Source organism: Coregonus clupeaformis, chromosome 15 (genome assembly GCF_020615455.1).
Source record: "Coregonus clupeaformis isolate EN_2021a chromosome 15, ASM2061545v1, whole genome shotgun sequence".
NCBI lineage: Eukaryota > Metazoa > Chordata > Actinopteri > Salmoniformes > Salmonidae > Coregonus > Coregonus clupeaformis.
The window spans coordinates 43182714-43207085 of NC_059206.1; the positions used below are offsets into that span (position 1 = coordinate 43182714).

General features: G+C 42.4%; 1 protein-coding gene across 2 annotated transcripts; it reads right to left on the reverse strand.

The window, feature by feature from the left end:
- Nucleotides 1-11138: 11138 nt before the first annotated feature.
- LOC121582395 (TBC1 domain family member 10A) lies at nucleotides 11139-24035 on the reverse strand. 2 transcript variants are annotated; one of them, XM_041898148.1, is made up of 10 exons: nucleotides 23240-24035; nucleotides 15580-15679; nucleotides 15171-15278; nucleotides 14967-15073; nucleotides 14771-14885; nucleotides 14583-14648; nucleotides 13831-14020; nucleotides 13313-13467; nucleotides 12932-13010; nucleotides 11139-11846 (listed from the first exon to the last, which is right to left on the reverse strand). In XM_041898148.1, the coding sequence occupies exons 1-10, from the start codon at nucleotides 23443-23445 to the stop codon at nucleotides 11833-11835; spliced, it is 1140 nt and encodes a 379-aa protein (XP_041754082.1). In that variant the 5' UTR covers nucleotides 23446-24035; the 3' UTR covers nucleotides 11139-11832. The 2 variants fall into 2 exon arrangements, with proteins under 2 accessions (XP_041754082.1, XP_041754081.1); XM_041898147.1 differs by having other exon boundaries at nucleotides 11139-13010.
- Between the last annotated feature and the right edge of the window lie 337 nt (nucleotides 24036-24372).

Genomic DNA, 24372 nt, shown 5'->3' on the forward strand with positions numbered 1-24372 from the left:
GCTACCCAGACCCCTTTTATGTCAGGAAACAACATAAACAGACCCTCATCGAGTGTATCCATTGTTAGTGTTTGAAAGTAATGAACTAGGGTGAATTCGGAATAAGACACTTTTGTATAATGTGTTGGGCTAATATGTTCGATAGATGTCTGAAGAGGCTACAGAAGACCGAAATGCAAAAAGTGTCACACTTTTTCTGAATTCACTCAAATAACAGGACTAATATCAGTACTACAAGAACATTTTTACAGGATTTAGTACTACAAGAACCAGAACCCTGCCTAACCTAAGTACAGGGGGTCCCTAATGTAAACTGGATTTCATTGAAAAAGCCTATAAGACTGTCCCACTTTATCTACTCCATGCTGTCCTACTTTAGCTAGCTATGGTTGGTAAAGCGGAACAACAACAAAAAATAACTCAATAAAAACATTGAAACATAATATTGGCAACTTTTTATGTATTTTGATGCACCAGTACATAGTATGCATATTAAATTCACAATTTGGCACAGTCAGTGCTTGACTTGGGCAGGAGCTCACCGGAGCTGAGTACCGGGACCTCAAATTTTCTACTGCTTTTGCTCCTGTTTGTTTTATTGAATATTAGCTCTAAAGTATTGTGGAGCTCCTGCACCTAAATATAAACGGTACTGGCACCCAAAATGAGTACTGGCATCTATTTCAGTTCAAGTCAAGCACTGGGCACAGTACATTATTTATGACAGTTTTATAGCCTTAACTTCAAAACAGAAGAAAAAAAATGATGTCACTGATCTTACCGTGTGCTTCACGGGGTGAGCTTCCTATCTGAAATTTGCTCTGCCCCCCTCTATGATGTCACACCAATTAAGTGATGTGATTTGGTCATTTGGTCGTTTCTCTGCAAGGGCTTGGTAACAATTGTTTACATTTTCTCTTGTCAGACCAATAAATAAACGCATCAGGATTAAGCTGTCCCAGTTTATATGACGTCCCACTCTTTCAGAATTCACCCTACATGTAGTTCAACTAGTAATGAAACTAGTTTGGTGGTAGTTGAACTAAATTAAAATCTTGGTAGTGTTTTCAGTAGTTAGTAACTTTTTTTTATGTAGTGGTGTAGCTAACTACTGGAACTACACACTACTGTATTTGCTAATATAAAATAAATATGGGTGAAGTATGCAAGAATTTCCTTTCTTTTTCGATATCAGACCGTCCTAATTCTCACTTGAAATATATGTTTTGTGTTTCATAGGCAAAATTTCACATTCTGTTAACATCTGACTCCAGAGGAATCTGTTCTTGCAATTTGTAGTCTAGGACATTTCAGATTTAGATATCATAATTCTTTTACGAAGTAGCTTGGAAGTAGTGAAGTACTTTTTCAACGTAGCTTTAGTTAAGTAAACTATATTTTCATTAAGGGTAGCTTTAGTGTAGCTTAACTTCTTCCAGTGTAAAGTAATTGGTAGTTTGGAAAACTATACTGTAGTATTTTTTCATGTGGGATAGACAACCAGGTGAGGGGAGTTCCTTACTAATTAGTGACCTTAAATCATCAATAAGGTACAAGGGAGAAGCGAAAACCTGCAGACAGACACTCGGCCCTCCGTGGAATGAGTTTGACACATGTGCTCTAAACCATGGCTGACGCACCAGTGTCCGGTCTCTGTTTGTGGGTCACACTTCACTATGCTGGCCACCTTGTTCAGATAAATCATCCTCCTTTCACTCGGTTGTTGTCTTTATAAAGAGGGACTGTGTAATATAAATAATTAGAGTAAACGTGTGCACAAGAGGGAAAATCCCAATCCATTGTTTTCATATTGGGTATAAATAGCTAATACAACAGAGAGAATACAACAACCATCATATGAAGGTGGGGCCTCAACATGTCTCTAAGCGGGAAGGAAGAGAGTTTAGACCCGAGAGGGAAGAGGAGATAGAGATTCAGAGTTAACAGGGACTTCCTGTCTGGCACAGGATGTGGACCAGTACTTCAGGCCATGACCTCTGTTTGGGTAAATAAGATGTTGTTGTTGCGGACTGGGGAGCACCCTACAGTATGTGATCATGTTTCCCACAACACTGTGATTGATCCAAGCATTGGCAGTGGCGGTTGGAGGTAGGAGTACAGGATGGGCAAGATAGTGAGAAAGGATAAAAAAGAAAGATAATTGCATTGAAATACTCAGGATGATGAGAACATGGTCTCTGTCTCAATCACTTTGCCCTCTTTCCCCTGATTTGAGGATCCCGTGTTATTCATTTAAACCTGTTCAGGAGGAGATGGAGACAAGGTCCAGGGCCTTGGCCCATGCTGTCTAAAACAACAACAACAACAGACCTGCAATAAAGTGCCAGTGTTTCCCTCTTCCTGTGGGTAATATCTGGCATTGTATTGGACCATGAAGCCCTTCCTCCTCCTCCTTCACTACTCTTCTCTCCGGGGTCTAATTAGGACCGGTATTGCTCCCACCATCTGAACTGGTGGACAGGAGAAAGGGAGGAATTCCAACGTTTTAACAAACTGTGAGGAATATTCTAAATGTATGGTGAGATTAGTGGTCCTCTGGTGTGTTATCCTCCCTATGTAACATGAGAATCGTCAAAGCCGTTTTACGGCAGGTCTAGGTTTCAAGGCATTTTTGTAACACAACCCTACATTTGATCTGAGGTGAAGTTCCAGGGAAGAACACACGCACACACACACACACGGACGCGCACACACACACATACACACACACACACGTGCTATGGAGTTTGTACGTAACACCCATGACCACACCGGTTGGAACACAATAAGCTATTGTACCCTGAGACCAAAGGTCCTGCCGCCCATATGGTTTTGACATCAGTCTCAATTATAATAGAGCTCTGAGGTCACTGCTTTTACCTCTCAGGTTCAGGTTCTGTATCTACCAATTCAACCCGTATATGCTCCCTGCTACACACACACACACACACACACACACACACACACAGGTATGACATCATATACCATTTTGCCTATTGTTTACTGTAATCAGAGTTAAACGCTCTTCCTGTATGTGTATTCATTTGTGAAGGTGTGTTTGTGCATATGTGAATATATCAGAGCAGTCAGACTCATGATGCTAACTTTTCTCATTTTCTACCACAAACATTTGGTCTCTGTTGTACCATTGACCTACATAATCTCTGGTCAAGCAGTCTCATCCCTGGGAAGCCAGTAATAGGAAACCCCTCTACTCAATCTGTCTGTCCCTCTCTCATTCTTATCACTGGCTGCCCTGCTGCTGTTGATGCTGTTCCCCATTCATATCAGCACATGTCTGTCTGTGTGTGTGTTATATTATACTGTATATCTATGGTCCCAGCTTTATCAGGGCAAGTGTTCCATGGTGCACACGACACACACACACACAGCCCCTACTCCCCTCTGTGTGTATCCTCTCTGAGCCCCTGGTTTCCTTGCTGGGGGAGAGAGGACTGGATGGATAGGAAGAATGGAGACAGTGGGGATGTGACACAACAATGGCAGGAAGTGACTTGAGATCAAATACAGATTAGCGGCAAACACATAGACAGATAAACACAAAACAAACTTCCCCCAAGCACAAATCAACAAAAAGCACACTCTCCTCTCACCAGATAGACACAAGCTACAAATCAAATCAAATTGTATTTATCACATGCGCCGAATACAACTGGTATAGACTTTACAGTGAAATACTTGCTTTCAAACCTTTCCCAACTATGCAGAGTTAAAGAATGGAGCTATATACAGGAAGTACCAGTACCAGATCAATGTGCAGAGGTATGAGGTACTTGAGGCAGATATGTAAAGGCAGGGTAAAGTGACTAGGCATCTGGATAGATAATAATAAGAGTAAAATAAAGAAAAGAGTAGCAGCAGCAAATGATGAGTGTAAAAGTGTGTGTGTGTGTGTGTGTGTGTGTGTGTGTGTGTGTGTGTGTGTGTGTGTGTGTGTGTGTGTGTGTGTGTGTGTGTGTGTGTGTGTGTGTGTGTGTGTGTGTGTGCGTGTGTGTATGTATGTGTGTTTGTGTTGTCGGTATGTGTGTGTGTTATATGTGTGTGTGCGTATGTAGTGTTTGTGAATGTGTGAGTGTCAGTGTAACAGCGTAGTGTGTGTGAGTGAATGTGTATATGGTGTGTATATAAAGGCTAGTGAGTGTGTGTAGGGTCAGTGCAAGATAGACTCAGTGCATATAGTCCGGGTACCATTAATTGACTATTTTGCAGTCTGGCTATTTAGCAGTCTTATGGCTTGGGGGTGGAAGCTGTCACGGAGCCTATTGGTCCGAGAGCCAATGTTACGGTACTGCTTGCTGGATGGTAGCAGAGTGAACAGTCTATGGCTTGGGTAGCAGGAGTATTTGGCAATTTTTGGGGCCTTCCTCTGAGACCGCCTGATATAGAGGTCATGGATGGCAGGGAGCTTGGCCCCAGTGATGTACTGGGCTGTCCGCACCACCATTTGTAGCACTTTGCAGTCAAGGGCGGTGCAATTGCCATACCAAGCGGTGATGCAACCAGTCAAGATGCTCTCGATGGTGCAGCTATAGAACTTTCTGAGGATCTGAGGGCCCATGCCAAATGTTCAGCCTCCTGAGGGGGAAGAGGCGCTGCTGTGCCCTCTTCATGACTGTGTAGGTGTGTGTGGACCATGTGAAGTCCTTAGTGATGTGGATGCCAAGGAACTTGAAGCTCTCGACCTGCTCCACAACAGCCCTGTCGATGTGGATGGGGGCGTGCTCTCCCCTCCTTCTCCTATAGTCCACAATCAGCTTCTTGGTCTTACTGACATTGAGGGAGAGGTTGTTTTCTTGGCACTACATTGCTAAGTCTCTGACCTCCTCCTTGTTGGCTGACTTGTCGGTGTCAGTGATCAGCCCTACCACCGTTGTGTCGTCAGCAGACTTGATGATGGTGTCGGAGTCGTGGGTGAACAGGGAGTACACGAGGGGACTAAGCACACACCCAGCACCAGAAGAACAGGTCTTCACACTATTAAGGCATTCATCCGATGGACAGATTCATCCTTGTAAGGCAATTAGAAAACACATTCTTCTAATGAGCAGATTAGATTCTCTAAACAAACAGATGATCCAAAAAAAGGTGCTCTTAAATTAATAAATAAGCACCTGACCATTCACACCAGCTACACTACAACAGATTGACTCCTCTCTTCCTAGCAAGTAGACACAGAGACAAAGCAATCTACTTTATAACATGAAACACACATTGGAAGTCCATATTGTAGTACAGTACTGTAAATCAAAAACTATCCTCTTACGTGAACATCCTCTTACACTAAATACATAATTGGACATTGAGTAAATACACTTCTCAAAGGATACCAAACACCACTTACTGTTGGTAAAAATCTTGCTAATGAATACACTTGGACAACAAACAGATAAACGCACGCATGTACGTACACCATGCTGTATTACGCAGATGCACTCACACACACTTCTAAACACTTCTGATAGCTACAGTAGCACACAAGTGAGAACTGAAATTATAGGTTATTTGGAGGTTTTTGAATAACTTCCTTAAAATGTTCACCGAATGTTTCAATAATACTTTTAATAGCACTGCTAGCTTATTTAGGGTTAACTTTTCTGAACTCCAAGAACAGATAAGACACATGGAAATTAATTTCCATAGGCATTAATCATGCAAACACTTCTTCTTTATCAGTGAGATTCGAACCTATCTTCTTCTTTTCTCTATCCATGGAATTAGTCCACTACGCCACCAGGATGGAGATGGCATGTCATGTTTTTTTACGCATACACTTAACCTTTTCACACGTACCAACAAACGGGTGTGACGTATGCTCAAACCGGTGTGATTAGAATGCTTATTTATAATGTTCAGTTTCGATTGACGCAACAGTCAGCATTTGAGCTAGCCACACAGTTTTTTCACAGAAACATTTTGCACAAACACAGTCCTTACAAAGTTATGTCCTGAATGTAATGTTCAGGCATTCACAGAAGTAGTCCACATGTGGTCCTCTGTAGCTCAGCTGGTAGAGCACGGCGCTTGTAACGCTAAGGTAGTGGGTTCGATCCCCGGGACCACCCATACACAAAAAAAAAATGTATGCACGCATGACTGTAAGTCGCTTTGGATAAAAGCGTCTGCTAAATGGCATATTATTATTATTATTTTATTATAAGTAGCGACACAATCATCCAAACTGGAAATGTAAGCTACATTGGTCCTAGCGCTGAGGAAAGATTGACGTAACACAAGCTGACAGAAACCACAATATGAATTAGCTAATAGCAATTACTATTTATAATTCATCACATCACGGGTGAGCTCACCATTGATCTAAATAATTGAGTAAAACACTTTCTCGAAATCGAAAGTAATCCGACGATGGGTAGTTTGTGCGCACCGCAATGTTAGTTTTTTCGCGTCAACCAAAGATAATAAGAGGAGACTAGATGAGTTTGGTCTGTTTGCAGTATGCATGTTGAAGGGGGTGTGTCATCTACGATCTTTCACTTCCCTTCATTCACTTCTGGAAGTTTACTCGAAAGATGAGTGAACCATTCCTTCACCTCATTATAACATATTTGGTCTGACAGATGTTTACGTGACACCCAGAATGCATTGTATAATGTCAACAAACATGGCGCCACACATAGCTGGCAAATAGCTTAGCATTAGCTCATTATTACAACCTTCAAAAAAGTATTTTACACACATCATAGGTGTCCATTACAATCTATGCAGTAATCAGATTGCATTATTTTCACCAGTACTTGAAAACTTGAATAAAACTGTAAATACATAATGCTCCATACATACATACTGTATGCTACAGTAGAAACGACAACACAATATACAGAAAATAAGGCAATTACTTTGATAGGAACGCACACATTTCCAAAGTTATTATTTGTAAGGAAAACAACAATGAAGGCAATGCGAGTGCCAGCCAGAAAATGTGCCAGTTCATGCAAGACTGCGCAAATGTCTGCATACTTGATCTGCGGAAACACTGGGGAAGTGCTTGGGCTCTCCTCGAAGAGAGTGAGAAGATTGTCCAGCTCAGTAAAGCCTCAAACAGAAATTGTCCGCAACACTGAAATGGGCTACTTCTATGTGAATTAATGAGGAGGCGGAACACATCTCAATTCAAACTGTTGTTAGAAAATAAAACTTGTTAGAAAATAATGTGAAATTGACAAGTTGAAACATAGCCTATAGATGATTAGCAGGCAGCGTATGTTAACTGTCCTGTTGCGTAACAATCAGTGAGCAGTGAGTGCATTCTGACATCACTTGCATAATAATAATATGCCATTTAGCAGACGCTTTTATCCAAAGCGACATACAGTCATGCGTGCATACATTTTTGTGTAAGGGTGGTCGCGGGGAACGAACCCACTACCCTGGCGTTACAAGCACCGTGCTCTACCAGCTGAGCTACAGAGGACCACATAAAACAACTCACGCTGGGGCGACCGTTAGAGATATTTGGTTAACAAGGTTAACAAGATATAGGATAGAAAGAGTATTGTTGATGCTGAGAACGGAATGTATATGTTTTTAAATAACATTCTTAGAACGTTCTCTGAACGTTACAAAAGTTTTCTTGTGGTTTTTATGGAAAGTTTTCTTAACATTCTCGGAACAATTTGAGAACATTACTTTAAATAGAACCATGAGGAAACCTATAGGAAACGTTATGCTGAAGTACTGAAATTCCCACAGAAGAACATTGTTTCTTAAAGTTCAAGCAACTATCCTGCAACATTCCCAGAAAGTTGTGGGAAGGCTGAATGGAAAATAACAACTATGCTCTTACCAAGCTCTAATCAACATATGGTTCTCAGAACATGATATGCTAGCTGGGTAGTGTTATCTAGTGTGCACAATAAAAAGGCACATACACTTCCTGTCCTTGGTCTACTGTAAAAGCATCTGTTTGACCCCTGACCCCTGCTACTCTGTACCAGTTTCCTGTCCTACACGCGCAGGAAGAGACTACTGAAATCTGGGTTCATCAAAGCTGTTTCCCAAAGACATGAAGGACATGGAAACACCATATGAATGGATTGGGGAACTCCAGTGGCGGCATTGAGTCTCAACTGCTTGGTTTAGGACAATCAGATGATGAATAAAAAGTGACAGTTACAGTTAACTTGCCCCCTCCTCATTTGTAAACATAAAAAGAGATAACCTTGCACTCTTTTGCATGTGACAACTACAGCAATATGCTGCAGTGTTTTATGGCTGGTATATATAATTGCACTTTTGCTCATTTCAGACAGCATCACAATAGTAGTGATTCTCACTATTAAATCCCCCCCAAAAAAGTTTCGGATGTTGCATGTCAGATTAACCAATCAAGACAAAAAGAGTGTCGTAATAACATTGACCTGTGCCCTTGAACTCTAGATTCTCTCTGCACCCCTTCATGGACAGCGAGACAGTGGACTGAGAAGGGGTGACTGACTGGGATAACAGGAGAGGGAGACCCTCAGTCAACAAAAAGCTTTTGAGGAGCTTTAGGGCTCATTAAGCCAGACTGTAATCCCACAGACGGACACTGTCCACATATGGCCCTATGAGATCATCCCTCCACACCACCATACATATACATCCCTATAAAACACATATCACATCATGGAAATATGATGAGCAAGGGATTCATAACACAGGATCCTAATCTTTTAAAACATGAGTGTACCAGTATCAATGCCTTGATTTATTGGGATATACTTTGAGAAGGACATGTTGAGTGTCTGTATGGCTGGCTAGTTATAGTCATACCTCAGTGGTTATAGTGGGCTACACTGCTACAGTATGTCTGGGTCCCATAGGTTGGGTTGGTTCTAGGGTCATGTCTGGGTCATGTCTCGTCCTCCACAGATTAGCTAAGAGGCTATTCACTGGTCTTCTATTATGTTCCCTGTAGTCTGGGCCCCTGTCTGAATGTCCCTGTGGAGCAGGGTGGGGACAGGTTGAGAGCAGAAGGAGATATATTGTTTACCCCAGTAATCAGGAGAAAGGCCAAAAGGAAACAAAAGAAAAGCCATGGAAAAGCTTCCAATGACAGGCATCCTCTGATAGTTAGACACAATGATGGTGGCTCGGAGGAAAGAGAAAGAAATAGACTACATCGTCTGATCTGTAATTCATATCTTGTCTTTTGGCCATCTGTGAAAGACAAGATCCATCTCTCCTTTTCCTTGGGGTGTTGTAAATAAATCTTCTCCTTCATCTCCACGGAAGAGACTATCCACAGAGGCCCTAAAATGTATTCCGTTACAAAGTATCGGAAGTGTGTGGAGAGGAGACACCACGAAATGAAGAGCAGACATCTCAGGTCTGTGTTACCTTAAGTTACAGTGTATCTATGGCAGTGAGACAGCCACGTCAAAAAGTCAAAGAACATTCCAGGATGTTTTGATGCAAATTATGTTGAAGGGAAAGAGCGAGAAAATCGATGTTCTGCTTATTATGACTGTCTAGATCAGGGTTTCCCAAACTCGGTCCTGGGGCCCCCCTGGGTGCAAGTTTTGGTTTTTGCCCTAGCACTACACAGCTGATTCAAATAATCAAAGCTTGATGATGAGTTGGTTATTTGAATTAGCTGTGTAGAGCTAGGGCAAAAACCAAAACGTGCACCCAGGGGGGCCCCAGGACCAAGTTTGGGAAACCCCGGTCTAGATAAATGCATCAGAGCGAGGGAGAAGGCTGTCCTTATTGTTAGGCTGCTGCACATTTAACAGGTTCTGCACATCCATTAACGGGTGATGGGAAATAGTTGGGCGAGGCGTGTTGTGTGATTCCGCCGTCTTTGAGATGCAAATACCGCTCAGAGCTGAAAGACCCAGAGAAACAGGTGTCCAAGGAAGTGGCTAATGTGTGTATGGGAGGGTGGGGGAGTATATGGAGATCACATAACACTCTGTCCAGTCCTCTCTGGCTTTTCAGTTCTGCCATCACTCTCGTTTGCACCAAATATCCCACTATATTGAACGAGAAACAGACAAAACAGATTAGTCCAAGAGTATCGAATTGTATTCATATAAATGTGATTGGCTTGGTACAGATACAGCAAGTAGAGACAGGGAGATGTAGTCTTATAAGCAAACAAAGAGAGAAAGGAGTGCTTTTACTATCTAATCATCACCCATATGGCCATGTGGAAAGTTGATAGCTAGATTATTCTGGTTCCTCCTAAATTTACCTACAATGAGACCAACACAAGGCCTAACACTTTAGCATTTAGGAGCCCACAATTCAAAATTCTTCATACAGATAAAGTTCGAGCAACAGAGAATCTCCCAAATGTCCCCCAAAGTGCTTAATCTATAACTGCTTCCCCATTAGTAGCCTATCCCCTATTCCCAAAGGTGGTCCAAGCTGGAAGAGATCCATCCACACTTAACATGGGTGTAGAAATATGTCCCAGGATCAAGGATCATTAGCATATTTGAATAGGATTGGACCTATGCTAGTTTCCTGTTCATCAAAGTTCAATGGCACCCGCTACTGTATACACAAGTATATGAAAAACTGCTGTAATCTCTCCACAGCTCATATATAGCTTTCTTATTTCACCTGGCTGCCAGTTCCTGTTGTTTTGAGAACACCATGTGAGAAGTGGATTGAGAGATGGAGGAAGACAATGTTGAGGCAGAGGGCTCGTAGAGAGGACAACTGGCTACTATTCTGAACTTTGTGTGGTGAGCTTTCTGGTGCCCACAGCTGCAAAGGCATCACCCAAGTGGGTGTTTCACAGAGTGGAAGAGGAGAAGTCCAGTGGCTATATGACACAGGCTGGTTCCCAGACTTGTACTCTGCAAGATCATCAGCAGACTCAGTCACCATCCTGTGACCAGTTTCCTCCGGTCATGCCATGAACTGACCCTCTCCATGTGCAGAGGATGTAGCTTTCAAATACTTGGCCTATATTGGTTGACCAGTCATGATATATTGCTTGTTTGTTAGTTTTTTGCTTATGACTCTCTTTGAGATTTCTATTATGAAAAGTGCTATAGAAGTTTAATACATTATTATGGTGTGTCAGAGTGTTGGTTAAATGTGTGGCAGAGGTTACGTAGATATAGACGTCCCACAATATATAAACATGGGCAATTTTACAGAAGACAAACAAAATGTAAATTTTATTCTTAAAGAGCTTGACCAGGGACAAAGTGCTTCATCTTAGACAAATCTAAATCTATATTATATGAAGTTCTAAACTATACTTCATGCAAGTGTGAAAATCTATAGTAATTTTGACAGAAATAATCCTTTTACCATACATAAAACAGACAGTTATTTACCTTGTTATTTAATATAAATGGTCCCTTCAGAAACTTTCACTTCTGCAGTTCTAATCTGATCTAAAGGCAAATTTGACTAACACACATGTAATATTGACAATTACATATAAAGCAATTATGCACAGAGCTAATAAACAGGTATACACAAATAGCGTATACTTAGCTCATTACATAGACAAGGATTAATCAACATGGCAGAGTATGATATGAGTGTTCCATCGATTGGCATTCTCCCACTACATAACTACACACACTCACTGGTTCTGTTCCCTGGAGCTCTGCACAGAATAAACAACCCACACTAAGGAATTATTTAGACAGCATGGCTCTTACAACACATATACATGACAAACCATCAAATCAACAATCGTTGGTCTAGTGACAGGAATTGTCCAGCAAACGTTCATTTCCTTCATTAGAAACTATAAAGATGATATACAGATGATTGGTTTTTCCCTTGAGCCTGTAGTTCAAGTCCTTCATTGGTCAGGGCTGAACAATGGCCCCACAGAGCCCTCTAGTGTTCATCAACTACAACCAGAAAGAAAGGATGCACCAATGAGTGAATGACAATAGCATTTAGCTTTATACAATATGTTGGCAACCTATGTGATTCAAACCATATTCTATTGTGATTACAATTTAACTATTGACATTCCCTGTGACTGACTTAATCTAACAATGCAGGATTGGTGTGTGCTGGCAATGTATTGCCTCATACTACAGCATATATTAAGTGGAAGACGTAAACAGGCATAGTGCTCCAGCCTCCAGTAATGACCCTGGATCAGCTGGGACAGGGCAAGGACTCCTGGCTAAACAGACTTCATAGTTATGTCACCTGATCTTGAATCAGTCTAAAAAACATCATTAAATAAGAAAAGATTGAGATAATAAACTGATATGATTGATTGCAGCGGCAGGCTGTACAATCTACCCTCAGCCAAAGTGCCTGTATACCCGTATGGTCCACTGAACAAAGTGCTGCACTCTCCCAACTGATGATTAAATTGTCATCTCCCATACATGTGTGAAAAACAAAAGTCTACTTGGTCTACACTTGTAGTAGCCCCCAGGGCAATATGGAAGATGGCTTCCATTCTTATGGAGTGTTTTGCTATAGATGCATTTGGCTATAATGGAAAGAGTCAAGAGGATGGGGATGGGATGGGGGGGGGGGTGTTAGAGGTTAGAGGTTAAGTGTATTCTGGGGATCGGGAGTCAGTGAGCTGTAAATAGGTTTTGTAATCCCCGGCTGGTCCCAGCTCTTTCCATCTGCTACAGGTAAGTGTCATGTTCTGTGCTAATCAGACTCTGATTAGAGCCCTGCAGGGGTGTGTCTTTGAGGGGTGGGGAGGGCTCGGTAGAGGCGTCGCTGGGTTCAGGGTTGGCCGCCACCGGGGTCGGGGAGCTGTTCTTCTTCTTCCCCTTCTTCTCCTCTTTGGTCTTTTTCCTAGCTTTGTCCTCATCCTGGCCCTCCCCATTCTTATTGGTTGCCAGGGACGACTCAACTATGATGGTGGGGTTCTGTCTCAGGTCTTGGCGACTGGGTGGTTCAGCGGCCATGATAGCCTTGGCGCCGTGCATTCTTGGAGGGGACTTGCAGTGCAACTCACCCCGGGTCTCCTTCCAGTGCCGCAGCTGGGCCAGGTGCTCCTTCTCAATGTCCCGCTCTGACAATGGCAGCTCTATAATCTGGGACAGAGCAAAAGGGGTAGAGATTAACAACAGTGGTTAACATAGCAGTCTTAATAGCCTGTCAGCTTGACAAAGTAGTAGAAATCATAGAAAAAATGCTGTTTTATTAAAGTACCACTATGTGGCAGTAGGGTCTTTTTCAGTTTACACCATAGCCCTTAGCATGCAACATAGCCATGACACAGTCTCATCACATTCATGTCAGCTATTCTCAAAGTGGCTAAAAACCATGACACTGGGCATTTTCCAGTATGATGTTTCTGGTTCTATAATTCTGGCTGTGGATGGTGGTTGTGTACCTCCCGCACTAGGAATGCCTCCAGCATGTAGCGTGTGTCTATGGTCTTGAGCAGCTCCATGGTCTCATACTGGCCCTGACACATCTTCAGCTTGTCCTGGGAGCCCAGCATGCACTTCAACAGCACCAGGCCCACCCGGAAGATGATCTTCACTCCTGGATGACCGGACAACACCAGCCAAAACGGATTAAGTCTCAGTGTCCTGAGATAAGACTTGTCATTGTGTCAGTGTGTGGTATGACGTATTTGTGTGGGTATCTTTGTATCTTTGAATGTGTCTGTGATGATGAGTATGCTGGGGTGTGTGTGTGTCCATGTCAGTCTGTCTAAAGAGCATGCCTCGCCGAGAGTGCTCTCTGGTGGACAAAATGTACGTGTGTTTACTGTGTGGAATCAACATATTACATGCATTGCATGTTACCCATGTCATACACATTGCACATGTCTCATATAGCCACTTACATTAAACATATTGCACACCACAGAGATCCTATTAAATGACAGATTCTGTGTCTCACCCTCACAAAGGAACATGTCCCAGACACGTAGCACTGAGGCCCAGGGAAGGGTTCTGGAGAAGGCACACATGAACCACTCCGTCATGTACAGGATGGGGTCCATCTTGTGCTTCTTCAGGTGGCGGTGGGCCAGAGGAGACACACGCTTCAGCAGAGCAAACAGGATCTCCCCATCCAGCTGGATCGCCTCCTACAGGAACAACCATCAGAAAGGAGAGGGAGAAAGAGACAAATGGAGGGGTCGAGAGGGAGGGAGGGGTGAGGGAGAGAGAGAGAACAGACGCCTTCCTCTTTTTAATGTTTCATTAACTGGCCCACATTGCCTGGTCACCTGCTCACTCAGGGCCATTTGTCATTAGCTGGTCACAGACAACAGGCTACAGGACATGCAATGACAGCAGCACATGCCAGCTAGAGAGCTGGTCCAATAATATGACCTGCCTGCCTGCATTTAACATGAGTGTCACCTAACATTGTCCAGCTTTTCTTTTCCATGACACTGCAGTTCCAGGCAATGATAAACATGCTGAATTAATGATTAACTGTATTTTAGTGACAGGTAAGCTCTTTAAGTTACTCTCTAGCTCTGCCCTTGGGAAAACCCAACAAACTGTATCCTGATCTTTAAACCCCAATATAAAACCTCTCCCTGTCACAACCAACAATCAGCGAATTCTCTTCAGCATGTGACCTTGGTTCCTTGTATTCTTTGTGTTAGAGGACCAGTGTGGTAGGTCTGTGGACAGTCTTACCAGCCCTGCACTGTAGTATCCAGGAAGGTACTTCTCACAAATCTGCACCAGACCCCAGAATGCATCCTGTTAATAAAGCAAAAAACATGAATTGAGCACGACTGTGGTGTATGCCACATTCCTGTACCGTGAGTAACAGAGTATTCAACATTTTTGTATACACATGGATGGTGTGTATGTGGACTGACCTCAGCAGGCATGTGCATTAGCAGCACAGCAGCGATGGGAGCCTGAGCCTGGCAGTAACCCTCTTCAGGCCGGTGCAGTGTGTAGGCCTTCAGGACACGGTACAGGTCCTGCTGCCTACACACGCACACAATTCGGTTACGAAAACAAACATGTACTGAGAAGTAGCCATGGGTCCACGCCAAAAGAGCTACTCACCCATGGCCTCCTCTTGCCACAAACATCTCATGGAAGGGGAACTGTCTGTGGAGGTCCCGCTCGATCACATCCACCCACTTAGGGTCTCCTGCCTGGCTGTCCAGCTCCTTAAAAACACACAGTCCCCCGAATTCACATGCTTTATGTGTAAAAGTACAAGAGTGTGTATGAATGAGTGTGTAGCGGTGGTGGTTAGTGACCGACCTCGAACTTGCCCTTGTGCTGCTCCCTCTTCACCTTTCCTCCTGACAAGTAGAGCCACGCCCGGCCTCGCAGAGAGGGGGGGATGCCCTTCTGGCAGCGCAGCTTCATCTGGGGGTAGGGAGTTAGCGCTAGTGTCACAACCACTCATCATAATCATGCACGGTGAGACTAGTTTAAAAATCATGGGAATTCCATCAGTGGAATAGATTGAATGTCAAGGTAGGTTGTTCAAGTATGTGTTCAATTACTTTCCTTCCATATTTTCTGGTCACTCAATAAGAGTAGTAGGGGTGGCACATGACAGCTTGCAAGGTTAACGTGCTTTCTATAAAGAAAGCTGTTATCGTCAGCAATGGGATTTCGGTAGCCTATCAGCCAGTGATGCGCAGCAGATGTTTGAGTTACTGACCTTCTTGTGTCTCTTGGCCATCCATTTGTCCCAGTTGTTGAGCATGTCCAGCCATTTGGCCTCCCTCTGTCTCAGCACCTCAGGAGGAATGTCTTCAGCTCTGTGGGAGTCAGGGACAGACAGACGGTTACTCTGTAGCTACACACCTGTCTCTCTAAACAAACACTCAGGGATGTATTACTTGAGGCATTTCTTTTTACCTTTATTTAACTAGGCAAGTCAGTTAAGAACAAATTCTTATTTACAATGATGGCCTATACCGGCCAAACCCGGACGACGCTGGGCCAATTGTGCGCCACCCTATGGGACTCCCAAACACGGCCGGTTGTGATACAGCCTGGAATCGAACCAGGGGGTCTGTAGTGACGCCTCAAGCACTGAGATGCAGTGCCTTAGACCGCTGCGCCACTCGGGAGCCCATGACAAGCAAAGGCTGTCAACACAGACACCAGTGAAACGAGAGGCGAGTGAGGGAAGGAGGGAGGGCCGAGGGCCAAACAGGAAGAGCCATCCCTCACAGGAAGTTGTCTTGGAGGAAAACAGAAATACAAGCTGCTTCCTGTAGCTTCTGAAAATCATTCACCAGAGGAGCGTACATTCTTTTTCTTACAGAAACAACTCTTTCGCTAGAAAACTTGAGCCATTTGATCGTTGTGTCCATTGAAACCAGAACGGAAATGCAAGAAATGATAAGAGACAAGGACAATAGCTGCCATTGTTTTGCCTCTCCAGATGAAAACAAGAGAGAGAGAGCTGACAACATAGTTCTGGAGGACTGCTGGGCTTGGGCTCCTTCCCTTGGTAGAAGGGCAGTGGATGAAGGCGAGGGCGGTTCAAAGGGGCCCTAAAGAGGCTGCGTGTGTTTCAGTGTCTCTCAGAGAAAGAGCATCTTTATTGCATCCAGCTGACAGACACACCCAGTACACTGGACCGACTGTGGTCAAATTACCAAGGGGGATGCAGAGAGGAGGTGTGAACACGCAACACCATGACACGCTGTATTTTTTGCCTAGCCTTTTTCTCAGGGATGAATGAATGAAACTAGGTTGTCTGTTGTAGGCTACACGAATGACTGTGAATTTTGTGCGTACTTACAATATTATAGTCACATTCTCATTAAATCATCTCTGTGTGGCAATAAAATAAGGCTTAGTTAATTAATTTATATTGATACAGCCTAACTGATTAAACTGCATAGTTTTGATCTGTAAAGTTTAAATAGAGTATAGTCTTGCACTTCACGATATATCGTCAATGTCAAATATCACAATACAATCATATATCGGCCCAACCCTATTCTGAGCACACACTCTCAAATACAAAACACCATACAAACAGAGCAGTGTGCTGGGATGTGGCATTCTTTTCATCACATCCTGGCGCTCTTGGGGGAAGGAGCAGGGCAGCGGCTGATCCCTTCCTACTCCTCATACTCCTCACAGGAAATCCATCCTCAGACAAAACAGTGGGACACTTGCCACAACCTGCGAAGCACACAAAAAACAGGAAGTTCTAATAGAACTTCCCCTTACTTCTGTTACCTCCCCAGTCCTACTCTTGCTCAGCAACCGCTCACTGGGAGCCTAAACACTGGAGAGAAATGCACATCACAATAGGCTGTAAACAGACGAGTTAGAAGGCGTTTGTTCAGAACAAGTGGTGACACATCAGGCCGGTATTCTGTTTTGCTGAGAATCAGCGGTTCATGTTGCACTCAGTGGCAAAAAGCCATAAGTGTAGAAAATACATGACTATGAGTCAAAAGCACTTAACAAGGCAGCAGTACCCGGCCTAACATACCACATCGGTAAGCAAAATGAGGGAAAAACAATGCCATACAACACAAAGGCTGTCAAGTGACCATGGCAGCAGTAAACAACTTAAAAACAACAAACTAACCTAAGCGGTTTTAGACAGTCAATCCCAGAACTAGAGGCTATATTGTGCTCTTGCTTTTTACAATGGAGAAAACCTTGTCGTCATACCATGTAGGCTAATCCACAAAACATCTCATTTCTGGAACTGATTATTCAAGGTACTGCAGGACTTCCAGAATCTTCACGGACTCCCCTTGTGTGAGGAGTGGATAGCAGCGAAAGGGTCCACTGATAATTATCTGTTGGAATGTCATAAACATCTCAATTTGTAACAGTACAGACAACAATGACTTGGCTGAGACGGAGTCTCACAAAAAAATGCAATGGCCAATGAATTAAACCAAAGCACCCAGGTCTACTATAGTCTATAAACAACTAGCCCATCCTAAGTGTTGATGGTTCAATACAATAGCAGCATGCCAATAGGCAATTCCAAGGTAACAGAATCCCTTAAAATGTATGCCAAACAAAAACCATTGATTTCAACGTTTAACAAACCATACAACTGTATGCAAAAGGCCTAATTTTTTAAATGTACACTGAACATTGTACAAAAACACATTTACTGAAGAACTGTGCAGATGCAAAGTTTGGTAACTGAATTTCAGTAAAATCTCCCTTCATTTTTTTTATGTGTCCATGTTTTCCAAAAACTATGCTAAATATCTGCTACGAATTAAGATGCAACGATGTCTGCAGAAAGAATGGGGTGTCAGCTATGACATGACACCTTGAGTTTGAAAAAATCTATTTTGGTTGTTGAACTACAGCAAGTGAAGTGGATTTACACCAGGTAACAGAATTACGGTAACAGAATTTCATCATGGGTCCCTGATCTGTACAACACAGACATGCATCATTATGGATATGAAAGTCATTCTCTTCATGGTGATGTATCCTGAATAGGTACACAAAAGGTAGAAATATGCAATATCCTCCTTTGCATATATGGGTATTATTCTACACACTGTACTGTCCAAACTTGTGAAACATAGACATCTATGATTGGTTCAGATTTGGTCCGGACCAAAAATCTATGTCTATAGACGTTGAAATCAAGGCCCACATTTTTTGGTCCGTGGACGTTGAAATCAAGGCTGAAATCAAATTTCAACTACTTTTCAATGTCCATGGACACCAGTGTTGGTTCGGTGCTCAGTTGGTGCGGATGCTGGTTACTGTTAATGGAAGAGAGAGGGCTCATGGGTAGGTGTCAGTAAGAGCCGGGAGAGGTAACATTAACCGGAGAAAGAGAAGCGAGACGCAGAGAGAGAAGCGAGATGCAGAGAGAGAACGAGGGAGGGGTTGTCCAGACTGATTTCACATTCTCGCTTAGACCACCAGACAACAGAAAGAGAAAGAAAACAGTTATGAGCTGAACATAACAGAATGCAAGTGGAAGGGATTGTAATTCTGTTACTGATTTGGTAACAGAATTACAAGTTTTAATCACTTAACATAGGTTAGGGCTGGGTGATATCAAATTAATTTGATTAATTCAAATATGTTTTTGTGCGATATTCAAAATGCCTGTATCGCAAGAATCTAGGTTTTGTTAATTTTCGTTTTTATGAGCATTTATGTTTGCTTGTTCTCATGTTGTATTTTTGGTCTCGTCTCATTCGCTCCTGTGTGCACCTTCCCATTTATAACAGAGATCTGTATATAATGACGAGATGCTCATGTCTCTGCCCTAACAATGAGAGTCGTTGTCCCAAAGGCGGGAAGGCAGACGACAAGCTTAGGTCCAAAATAAGCCCATAGAAACGCACGCCTTATTTTGGACAGATTTTAGCAAGAGTGAAACCTCTCGATTCGCCTCTTCCTCTATGGTTTACACACACAAAGCCCCTCCCCCTCACGCCAACAAAGTTGAGAGATCACATCTTTCTCTCTGACAAGCAGTTTCAACTCTGTATTTGCATTTGAGGTTTGGTCCAACAGAATCGGTCATATGGACACTAAAACACATTGACTGTAATAGAGGAGAAGTTAACTTTTCTAACGATACATTTTTTATGTCTCAACTACTCAAGTTGCGCGCAGAGCAGACACTACTAAAATGAGAGTATCAATGAACATTGATTCTGGAAAATGAATGCTCAGTTTGTCACGCGCAGCATTGGGGTACCACATACTGTTAGCAGCATTTTAGCCAAAGACTGTTATTCTAGATGTCTAGTCTGTGTTTTATAAAATATCCAATAAGCATAAAACACAATTATATAAGGAATGTTTCATTCTGAGAAATAAGAAGGCACTTGATTTCAACATATGAACAAAATGGACAGGCTAACATGCTTTTCAAACATTTGGAGACAGACAGAAGGGTGTGTTCATAACAATTCAACTGTTCAACCTTGTTAGCTAGCAGATAGATCAAAGTTGGCCAAACTTGAAATATAAAGATTAGCTGGCTAATCACTAGCACCTGGGCTTGAGAGATTATTGATGAGACCTGTGTTAATTTTCTATAGCCTAATGCAGGGATCATCAACTAGATTCAGCCGTGGGCCGATTTCTTCTTGAGCAGATGGTCGGGGGGCTGGAACATAACTACAAATAATTTGTAGACTGCAATTTGACCGAATCCCAAACAGATAATTTCAAACCTTGCTTACGTTTGTCTACGATCACGTCTCTCTATTATGTGTGGGAATACTTGGGAACAGATTTCCAAAATGTAAATCTCTTTTGGAGCTGATTTCCTGGTATTTTTACAGTATTTTATGTCCAACAATGAAAATTCTATACTGAACAAAAATATAAACGCAACTTGTAAAGTGTTGGTCCCATGTTTCATGAGTTAAAATAAAAGATCCCTGAAATGTTCCATACGCACAAAAAGCTTATTTCGCTCAAATGTTGTGCACAAATTTGTTTACATCGCTGTTAGTGAGCATTTCTCCTTTGCCAAGATAACCCATCCACCCGACAGGTTTGGCATATCAAGAAGCTTATTAAACAGCATGATCATTACACAGGTGCACCTTGTGCTAGGGCCAATAAAAGGCCACACTAAAATGTGCAGTTTTGTCACACACCACAATGTCACAGATGTTTCAAGTTGAGGGAGCGTGCAATTGGCATGCTGACTGCAGGAATGTCCCCCAGAGCTGTTGCCAGATAATTTAATGTTAATTTCTCTACCATAACCCACCTCCAATGTCATTTGAAAGAATTTGGCAGTACGTCCAACCGATCTCACAACCGCAGACCACATGTACCACGCCAGCCCAGGACCTCCACATCCGGCTTCTTCAGCTGCGGGATGGTCTGAGACCAGCCACCCGGACAGCTGATGAAACTGAAGAGTTGGTCATTAGTGAATGTGCATTACGCATGGTTCTAGTTACATTTGTAACAAAAAAGGGCATTTTCAAAGACAAACTTGAAAGCCAGATCAGTGATTACCGCAATCAAAAAGCAGGTTCAACTATTTTGATAAAATAATTAAGTTATTAGTGGGTGTTATGGTTGTGGAAGGCTTAGATTTAGCCTAGGTATAACTTCACAAGCACTGAATTCATTAGATTATTGCTGACTGTTTGAAATGGAGTTTATTTGACCTTTAATTTTACAACGCTTATTTAGAGAAATTATTTTTTGCGACTGCACTTGAGGAAACTTTCAAAGTTCTTGCTACGTATTGACTGACCTTCATGTCTTAAAGTAAAGTAATGATGGACTGTCGTTTCTCTTTGCTTATTTGAGCAGTTCTTGCCATAATATGGACTTGGTCTTTTACCAAATAGGACCATCTTCTGTATAACCCCCTACCTTGTGACAACACAACTGATTGGCTGAAATGCATTAAGAAGGATAGAAATTCCACAAATTAACTTTTAAGAAGGCACACCTGTTAATTGAAATGCATTCCAGGTGACTAGCTCATGAAGCTGGTTGAGAGAATGCCAAGCGTGTGCAAAGCTGTCATCAAGGCAAAGGGTGGCTATTTGAAGAATCTCAAATATAAAATATATTTTGATTTGTATAACACTTTTTTGGTTTATTACATGATTCCATATGTGTTATTTCATAGTTTTGATGTCTTCACTATTATTCTACAATGTAAAGAAAATAAAAAATGAAGAAAAACCCTTGAATGAGTAGGTGTCCAAACTTTTGACTGGTAGTGTATATATAAATAAGACAGATGGCTCATTCATCACAAAACCCTCTGATATTGCCAACTACTGTCTGCTTGCATAACATTGTTGAAGATAACACATAACACGCACATTCGCATTGTCTCAAGAGATGCTGAAAGGAAATCATATTTCTCCACTTCTGTTCCCGAGACAAAACTAACATTTGTTCTATAATTCTACTGCAAGAAATGCATAGTTCAGCAGGAGTTAATATTATATAACGCTATATGTGAGCGGTTATAGGCCTACAGTCAGTGTCCATATTTCAGTTACTATTCCATTTAACCCTTATGAATTTAAATTATGAATATTCTGTTTATTCATGGTTACAGGGATACTCTGAGCGGGATATCAAAGGTGCATGTAAACAACTTATCCCGAATAAGACCTTAAGCGGGATTTGAGCTATTACCCAGAATACTGTGCGCATATAAACGTGGTCAATCTCTCCTGGCTCAACATAGAGGAGAGATTGACTGCATCACTACTTGTCTTTGAGAGAGGTATTGATAGCACCAAACTGTCTTTTCAAACAGCTAACACACAGATCAGACACCCATACATACCGCACAAGACATGCCACCATGGGTCTCTTCACAGTCCCCAAGTCCAGAACAGACTCTGGGAAACGCAAAGTACTACATAGAGCCATGCCTACATGGAACTCTTCCGCGTCAAGTAATTCAAGCGAGCAGTAAAATCGCATTTAAAAAACGGATAAAACAACAACGCGGACTGTGAGGACACACACACTGTGATGTTCTGGTATTGTGGATTTTATATTGTAAATGTTTAATATTAGAGTAATAATAATGTATTGTATGATGCATTGTTTTATTTATTATCTAGGCTGTTGTGTTTTGCGGTGATGTAACTGTTTTAACCCTGTTTAGACCCCGGGAAGAGTAGCTGCTGAGAGGGTGGAAAGATAGGAAGAGGGTTGATACACCAAGGGACCGTGGGAGAACTGCGGGTCCTATTGCTATCAGTTACTCTGAGTGATGCTAGAGGCTTACATGATAGAGGCTTTCTCATCCATCTTGTCTGACCAGACACTCTGTCCACAGCTTCCTCAAGAGGTTCACAGAGCAGCAAACTAAACCTGCTAAGGGTGGGGTAGGGGGTCATTCTGGACAGGGCATGTGTTACTAAAGGCTAGCAAGGGACTCTCTTCTGAGTGTAAGACAGAGCAAGAGAGGAATAACTGTTTCTGTTAACCTCCAAGTCCTCCTGTGTGGCTCAGTTGGTAGAGCATGGCGCTTGCAACGCCAGGGTTGTGGGTTCGATTCCCACGGGGGACAAGCATGAAAAAGTACCAAAATGTATGCACTCTACTGTAAGTCGCTCTGGATACGAGCGTCTGCTAAATGACTCAAAATGTAAAATGTAAGGATGACACTGTCTTTGGTGGAGAGCATCCACTGGAGTTATATCGCAAACAACAGGCTACTGATTCAAATGTGAATTGCATATTAGAAAATAACAAACAGTAAAGTGGTATGTGAAGACAGATGGGGTCAACCAGGTGACTAATCTGGAAGGAAGATGCACTTTGACAATTTTGTCAGCCACAAACAGAGCTTGGCTACCTCATTTCTGATGGAAAATTATAAACAGATGGGTCTTACTTACGATTGTTCTGAATATTGTTGTGCACCCCCAATAAATCCATATTTATCCGTCTGTCTCTCGCTGGTATAGCCATTTAGTTCTGAGTCCGAACCGAAAGAGTTGACTTCTCCATCTGTCAGTGCCAGGCTTTCTCTGGTGTCCCGCAAACTTTTGGTGGACTCTGCTGACTGAAGTCCATTACCTGGCTCAATTCTAATTCTTGCCATTTAAACCGCTCTCTCTAACTTAGCTTCTTCTTCTAATATCATTAGTTAAGTAAACCTCCGGTTATTTAATTGTAAGTCAAACACTTCAGTGAAAACCTTAACTACTGTCTGAAGCGAAGTTGTTTTGGTCGTCCACACGTCATTACCGAACATAACGTTAGCATCGTCGCAGTAAATCAGAGCGACATAGCTAGCTAACTAGTCTAAATCTAAAACCACCATCTCGACTAGCTAACGTTGGTTAGTAAACCAACCAATTAACGTTAACGAAAACTAAAATGGAAAGTTACAATCAATGAATGACAACTGGTTAGCTAGCTAAAGAAGCTAGCTGGCTAGGTTAGCATTAACGTTAGCTAACCGCTAGCAGTGAGAAACATGCCACTATTTGTCAACAACACCACCACAAATCAGAACAACACAAAAAGCAGTCTACTTCTACCATTAGCTAGAAAGCAAGATGGTGTTGTTGAACGACTGGTCAGCCAGATAAAACCATTGAATTCCAATGTGAATCAACCTCTCACCGGCAATGACTAACTCTCAAAGGCCTAGACTCAAGCGGACTGATTAGACTGAGACACTGCTAGCGTCAGCTGACTGTCAGTTCAGCAAAGACCACGTTCCAGGTCGTTTATTTATAAACTGAGTGGTTCGAGCCCTGAATGCTGATTGGCTGACAGCCGTGGTATGTCAGACCGTATACCACGGGTATGACAAAACATTTTATTTTATTGCTCTAATTACCTTGGTAACCAGTTTATAATAGCAGTAAGGCACCTTGGGAGTTTGTGGTAAGAACAGTCCTTAGCCGTGGTATATTGGCCACATACCACACCCCTCTCAGGTGTGATTGCTTAATATATATATATATATATATATATATATATATATATATATATATATATATATATACACAGTACCAGT